Raw genomic sequence first — 7,877 nt, 5'->3', positions numbered from 1 at the left:
GTTTTAAATTTTCTTTAAATTCATGTAATAACACATTTACTAATTTAATCAGTTTGCCTTTCTTAAAACAATCTTTTCGTGCAAAATTTTAATTTATGCGTACTCGCAATTTATCAAGAAAAGTTTTAAAAATTCAATTTCAATTGTTACAACTCTACTGGTTCAACTAATTTAATTTTTAATTTTTGAATAATTCTTTTGTTTATAGATACGATTTTACACTATTACTGAGACTATTTAATTGTTTTTGATAATATCACCGCCGTCTTAGTTAAATAAATTCCGCTGCTGCTAACGCCAGGAGTTTTCCTTTTCACGACCGCACATAACCAGACAAGAGACCTTCTTCCAAGTGTACGCAACTTTTATACCGTCAACGATCAACGGTGCCAGCTGTTGGTACGTTAAAGTTCAACGACCGTTGATCGAAGCTCGTGAACTGATCCCTCTGCAATGCACCAGCGAAAGTCTAGCTTTAGGGCGAATTCTACTTTTCCCTCTCATGTGGAAGCTGGAACTTGTTCTTTCTTTAAGCTTCGCCCTAGTTCTACACCTTTTCCACAAAAGCTTTCTTCGTTTGACAGCTCGTGTTGTTTTGTTTTGATTTTGTTCTATTTTTTTTTTTTTTTACAACGTGTTGTGCCGGTGAACGTGTGTATTTAATTCTATTAATTAGAAAATTATTTTAAAATTATTTTATTTTCCAATAAAGTTCCAGCAAAATAGAACACCCAACGATAGCTCAAGATATGTGCATTATTGTTTTATTCAAATATATTTGTTATGCATTAACAAATAACTTTCATGCAAGTTCAGAATTTGTCAAATGCAAAAATGACGTCGCTGATGGCAGAGGATCGCGGTGAGTTGGTTAAGTTAATGTGCTTATCCGTACTTAACAAATTTTATTTTTCAATGCAGGAACCGTCGATTATATGAGTTCAAGTGAGTGTTTCTTGTTGTGTGTTAGGTGATCGTGTTGTGTTTAGTAGACAGCTATACCCACGACGTTGTAACGATCAAATTTTTGGTTGACAAAATTTTGGCCGTTACACTCCCTCCTTTCTTTCAGGAAACGTGATTTGCCCTGAACCATTACCTGCCAGCGTGATTTCTGTGACGTTGCTTTGGACTCTTATATATTTTATAGAAGTCGTATTGCTCTTTGATGTGGTGATCGTCTTGTTGAAATACACTTCGATGTTTCACTTGTTGCTGTCGACTTTGAATACTAGGTGGATTTTGCGATGCGTGATACTCGTAACATACTTGTTTTAGAAGACGGATTGTTTTTTCCTTTTGCTGTGGTAGTTGTGTTAATGGTAATGATTGGGTAAGACTAAGTATTTCATCATATATTTGACCTTTTGTCGAATTTGTTTTGATAATGTTATCCTTTTGCTTCCATGGTATTAGCGAAGTCTTTGACGGTGGTTGTTCTTGCGAGATGTTAAACACTTCTTGTACTGCGTGCTCTGGGGTATCTAGTAGCTGTTTTCCATCTGGACCTGGCGTTACACTGATAGGGCTTGCACTTCGGTGTCGTTGTACTTCTTCCATGCTACTAGGTCTTGAATCTTGCTGTTGTGGCACGTGCTCATGTATATCTTGCTGTTGACCAAATTCTGCTGGCATTTCGTTGAATTTAAGATTTGGTTGTCGTGGTATTTCTGGTATTTGCTTTTTGATATGTTTTAGATCTTGATGCTGTGCTGCTTGTTCTTGTGTAGCTTGACGTTGTTTTACATCAGGTGCTACCATGATGGGACTTGGATCTCGGTGTCGTTGCGCCTTTTGTACACTATTAGGTCTCGGATCTTGTTGCTGTGTTACTTGCTTCATTTGAACTTGTAATATTTCCTGTTTTTGTATGACTCGTGGTTGACAATACTCTGCTGACATTTCTTTGACTTTAGGACTTTGTTCTTGTTGTACTTCTGGTATTTGCACTTTGATAGGTCTCGAATGATGCTCTTGTTGCATTTGTTTCAATTGAACTTGCAATGTTTCTTGATTTCGTATTACTCGCTGGTTATTAAACTCTGTTGACATTTCTTTGACTTTAGGACTTTGTTCTTGTTGTATTTCTGGTATTTGCAGCCTGATTGAACTCGGATCTTGCTCTTGTTGCATTTGTTTCAATTGGACTTGTAATGGTTCTTGCTCTTGTGGAACTCGCTGTTGCTTAATTATTTTTGGATTTTCTGGGATTAGTTTGCGATCTTGTGGTGATACATGATGTTGTTCCGCGTCATTTCGATGTCGCATGCTTTGTGTTGGTATGCTTGCTGCAGTAGTTGAAGTAAAAATTCTAGATGTTTCTGCAGGTGTTTGCTTGGCGATTGGCTGGTGTTGCTGCTGGTTGCGGAAAGGTGACTTGGAGACTGGACTATGAATGACTTTATCACATTTCGGTGTATTGGCTATGCGTCTCATGGTCTTCTGTATTATCAGCGGTCGTGCACATTCCACTGCTACGCGCCCGAAGATTATCTCGCTATCTCGTGCTCGACTTACTTCATTCTGCTCTTCGCGTAGTTCTTCGAAGTCCTCAGCTAGTGCTATTAATTCCTTTAGACAAGTGAAATTCCGACGCTTGATGTATATTTGGTACTCTGTGCTCATGTTGCGATATACTCGTTCTAATTGTGACTCTTGATTTAAACCTGCGTGTCGCATTAGTTTTTGTAGTTCCAAAAGATACATTTTAAACGTCTCTCCTGGTTTCTGCAATCGATTTCTTAGTTCGTCCTCCAATCGCTCGAAATATTGATGTGGCAGAAAGAATTTCAGAAAATCTCTCTTGAACGCTTCCCAGTGATTCCAGTCTTTCTTATTGTATCTAAACCACACCAAACCTTGTCCATCTAGTAACAGGGGCATTGTCCGAGGCAACATGTTCGTTGATATGGCATACAGATCCGCTAATTCTTCCAGTCGCTCGATAAACGTCAATGGATCGCTGTTGTCATCATACCGGATCGCCCATTTTCTGACCTGGTCAATGACGCTTGCCTGTGTGTTCCTTTGAGGAAGATACGAGTGTACATCACATTGCGGATGTGAATGTAACTGCCTTGCTGTTGTATCGCTGATCATGCTATGTCGCTCTGATGTTTCACTATATTCTCTGTCGTGTGTATATTCCATGTTGCTTTCCCTGTGTTACGAAGTTTGTTATTTACCGCCGCAAGTCTTACATTATTCCGTAGTATCCAGCCCGAATTCTCTGAGGTTCTTAAGTCATGTTTTCGTAAAATATAAAAAATATTTACGACCTGCCCATGTTAGTTGTGTGTATATCACCTCGTTATTGATATTGAAACAGTTGCTATTCGAGTCGTGAAGTGCTGGTCTCAGGGTCCCTGCTCGGGCGCCACTTGTAATGAACCCTTTTTGGTTCGTTTAAAGCTGGGGTTGAACTCAGCCGTCCCCAAGGTCCACACAAGAAATTTATTTAGTGAGACCCCGTCACTTCTGATTGCTCTTAATTACAGATACCTAGGTTCGAATACCAATCGGAATCACAGACACAAAGGAATCACTTGACTGAAATAGACACGATATAATACCAGCACGCGTGACTGTTAAAGCTACGTGAGTGGTATTACAGGTCGCTGATCACACGCCCTTCCCTGTTCACTGTTAAAGCGCCCAGGGGCCGGAGACGTTAGGTGACTATTAAAGCTACCTATCGTTTCCGACACTATGGTATAGACTCACGTGACTATTAAAGCTACGTGAGTTATACCCCGTACAACCGAGATTCAGTTACTGTTGAAGCCCTGAATCTTTCTTACCTGTGTCTCTCACTTGTGTCGTTGTGCTGGATTCCCACCTTGATTTTACACCGATCAGGAGAAGCTAGTTTGTGTTGAACTCTATCAAAGCGGTAGTTATACCTATGAGCCCTCGCTATTATACCTGTTTTGCTTTTATTTTAATAAAACACTTTTTTTTTTTCAATTTATTCGCTCGTTTAGTTTTTTTATTTTATTCATTAAATTTATTAATATTCATTTTATTATCAAATAAATAGCTAAATATTAATTTAGTTTTATTTTATTTTTTTTTTTTTAAATTAAGTACTCTTTACTCTACTTTAAGTCTATACAATTTATCAAAAAGAGTTTTAAATTTTTTTAAATTTATGTAATAACACATTTACTAATGTAATCCGTTTATCTTACTTGAAAATAATTTTTACATATAAAATTACAATTTATACGTACTCGCAATTTATCAATAAGAGTTTTAAATTTTATATATTAACACATTTACTAGTTTAATCAGTTTGTCTTTCTTAAAACAATCTTTTCGTGCAAAATTTTAATTTATGCGTACTCACAATTTATCAACAAGAGTTTTAAAAATTCAATTTCGATTGTTACAACTCTACTGGTTCAAATAATTTAATTTTTAATTTTTAAATAATTCTTTTGTTTATAGATACGATTTTACACTATTTCTGAGACTATTTAATTGTTTTTGATAATATCACCGCCGTCTTAGTTAAATAAATTCCGCTGCTGCTAACGCCAGGAGTTTTCCTTTTCACGACCGCACATAACCAGACAAGAGAGCTTCTTCCAAGTGTACGCAACTTTTATACCGTCAACGATCAACGGTGCCAGCTGTTGGTACGTTAAAGTTCAACGACCGTTGATCGAAGCTCGTGAACTGATAGCTCAAGTCGTGCAGATCGTTTTTGTTTTTATCGGACTTGTCAAATGAATGGCAGGCGATGGTGGTGCTCTCGGCGTTTGTGGCGTTTGATCAATGGGCTCCGACACAATGTCTAGCATCCGCTGTAGAAGTTCGTCTGGTGCCAGTGTTGAGCTGAATTTTATACTTTCTGGTGCAGTGTCTTGGTTACCAACACTGCGATTGAGCTCGTCGACTAATTCCGGTGCTTCCAGACAGATAACGTCGTCGTCATCAGTCACCGTTAACGAATGTTCTGCTAATTCGATTGTTGATGGCTGCATTTCCCTTGCGGTGACTTCAGTAGATGTGGAGAATTTGGTTCGCCAACCGAGAGCTCTTGGTTTATTCTTCCTATCGTTCGGTGTTATCCATGGAACTGATTTACTGCTATCTAGGTCATGGGGTTTACCTTTATTTTTAATGTGGAGGTTAGTATTGCTTGTGTATTTTCCATTGGTTTTTTTTATTTTTTGCTTTTTTAGGTTCTTTGTTACATGAGGTTCAATAATTTTACATCTTGGACGAGCTGCTTCTAATGCCTGCAATCGTTTCCTGTATGTCTCAATGCTAATTTTGAATTTATGATCTGCGTTCGACATCTTGATACTGTGTGGCTTAACCGTCAACTAGGATTCTATGGTGAGTTCCGCGACCTTTTATATGTGTCTTTTAACGGATACGTACTCGGATTGTTTTTGACTTACTGTTTAGTGTCCTTATTTATTACTGTTCTCCATTGTGCACCCTACACCCTGGAAATTTTCATACGTACAGACACACCAACTGATATGAGACAGTTTGTTACCGCATATTTTAAACTTTAACTTAATCCGTTAATAAAGTTATCCTTTAGGAGTTGATAAGTTTTTTCCGATGTACCCTACAGTCGGTATTTGAGGCATTGACACCGTTAGTTTTTCGGAAGTATTTTAACTGAAGAAACATATATTACCCATGTTATAGATGTTAATAGGTTCTTGGTGTTATCATTTTCTGGTCTCCATGATATACCTTCAGATCAGCGATGTGAGCCTTTATTATTTTATCCGTTCGGATGGATTTCAGACTAACTATTACTGGAGATATAAATTTTTGTACTTTGAATGGCCCGTCGAATTTCGGTGCAAGTTTTGCTGAAAAATCATTTTTGGCATTTGAGAGGGGATGTTGTCTAACCCACACTAATTGATTTATCCGTGGTTCCCAATCCCGACGACGCAAATTATAATACTTCGCTTGGTTGGTTGCGGCTTGTTGCAGGTTGTGTTGAACGGTTTTGAACACCCGTTGCAGTTTCTCAGCTTTTGCTGCTGGAGCTACTTGAGGATTTCCTGTTCCTGGGGTGCATTCGTCAAATAAGTTGGCAGGGAGTCTCAACTCTCGCCCTTGTACTAGATAGGCTGGAGTGTATTTTGTTGAATCTGATTTCGCAGTGTTAATGGCTAGAGTTATTTCCGGTAACATTTCATCCCAAGTACGATGTTCTTCGCGTGCCGTTTGCGACATTAGCGTCTTAATAGTTCGATTCGCTCGTTCAGTAGGGTTCTCCTGTGGCGTGTACGGGGCTGTGGTTCTGTGTTTAATGCCCATCTTTACCAACCATTGTTTGAAAACGTTACTAGTAAATTGAGGCCCGTTATCAGTAATGATATCTTTGGGTGCCCCAAATCTGGCTAATATTCTTTCTCTCAATGCTTTGATCACATTGTCGGATGTCGCTCGACGCATTGGTATCATCTCTGTCCATTTTGAAAATTTATCTAGTATCACCAGCAGCATTGTATTTCCATTTTTCGATCGCGGTAATGGCCCCATAAAATCGGCTGTGATGGTAGCAAATGGTTCTTCGGGGATTGTAGTCAGCATCATTCCTGCCGGTTTGTTTGAACTTGGTTTGTATTTGTGGCACAATTCACATCTTCTTACATGTTTAGCAATATCACGTGACATACCGGGCCAATAATACTGATTCTGTATACGCGCAATGGTCTTGCGAATACCAAAATGTCCGGCAGGTGTGTTGTCGTGATTCTCCTCTAAGACTCGTTGCCGCACATTTTCAGGCACACATAGCCTCCAACGACTTTCCGTATGACTTCCTCGATCGGCTGGAAGACATTTGTACAGTTGTTCATTCTGGATGGCAAAATCTGGACTCTGTATTGGATTATGTTTTACCTCTTCAACTTTGCGTTCATACCATTTGCCCTGTGCTTCACCTTCGGGTTCTTCTATGATTCTTTTCGCATCTTCTATTGGCTGTCGTGAGAGAGTGTCGGCTATTACGTTCAACTTACCACGGCGGTACTGAATGTCGAATTGATATTGCTGTAATTCTAAAGCCCATCTGGCCACTCGCCCTGTTGGATTTTCTATGGAATTGAGCCATTTCAATGCTAAGTGGTCGGTTATAATGACGAAATGGTATCCCTCCAAGTATGGCCTCAGTTTGCGCACTGCCCATACAATTGCTAAACATTCCTTCTCGGTTGTAGAATATTTTACTTCAGTTTCGGTCAAATGCCTACTGGCGTACGCTATTACTTTCTCCACACCCTCAATCTCTTGTGTTAGTACGGCACCTAAGCCAATGTCACTGGCATCGGTTTGCAGACAAAATTTGACATTGTAATCAGGACACGTTAGAATCGGTGCTTCGGTTAAGCGTGTTTTAATCTCCTGAAAGGCTCTTTGTTGCGTTTCTGTCCACTTCCAATGTTTGCCTTTTTTTAATAGCGACGTGAGTGGGTGCATAATTCGTGCAAAGTCAGGTACGAAGCGCCGATACCATGAAGCTACACCGAGAAATTGCCTTACTTGTTTGATATTAGTTGGGGTGGGGAGATCTCGAATGGCGGCGATTTTATCCGGATCAGTATGGATTCCTTGGGCACTAATCATGTGTCCCAAATATTTCGTTTCTGTTTTGAAAAACTCACATTTATCCACATTTATCCTTAGATTGGCTGCTTTGAGACGGCATAGTACTTCTTTTAGGTTACGTGCGTGATGCTCGAATGTGGTACCCGTGACAATGATGTCGTCCAAATACGCAAATGCATGTGGTTCCATGTCCGCTCCAATAACTTGATCTAACGCTCGTTGAAATGTAGCGGGTGCGGAGTGTAGACCAAATGGGAGTACGCGCCACTGGAATAGTCCTAATTGTT

General features: G+C 39.4%; 1 protein-coding gene across 1 annotated transcript in view; it reads left to right on the top strand.

Annotated features, from left to right (window-relative positions):
* The window catches only part of LOC119666875 (cubilin homolog), an 11,861-nt gene extending 11,620 nt beyond the window's left edge, over window positions 1–241 (top strand). The window contains exon 8 of the mRNA XM_038076184.1: window positions 209–241. Coding sequence (XP_037932112.1) covers window positions 209–241 — 33 coding nt within the window. The remainder of the gene's footprint in view (window positions 1–208) is intronic.
* Window positions 242–7,877: the final 7,636 nt, after the last annotated feature.

The sequence above is a fragment of the Teleopsis dalmanni genome, chromosome 1 (genome assembly GCF_002237135.1).
Source record: "Teleopsis dalmanni isolate 2A chromosome 1, ASM223713v2, whole genome shotgun sequence".
NCBI lineage: Eukaryota > Metazoa > Arthropoda > Insecta > Diptera > Diopsidae > Teleopsis > Teleopsis dalmanni.
This window is presented reverse-complemented; position numbering and strand designations above follow the sequence as displayed.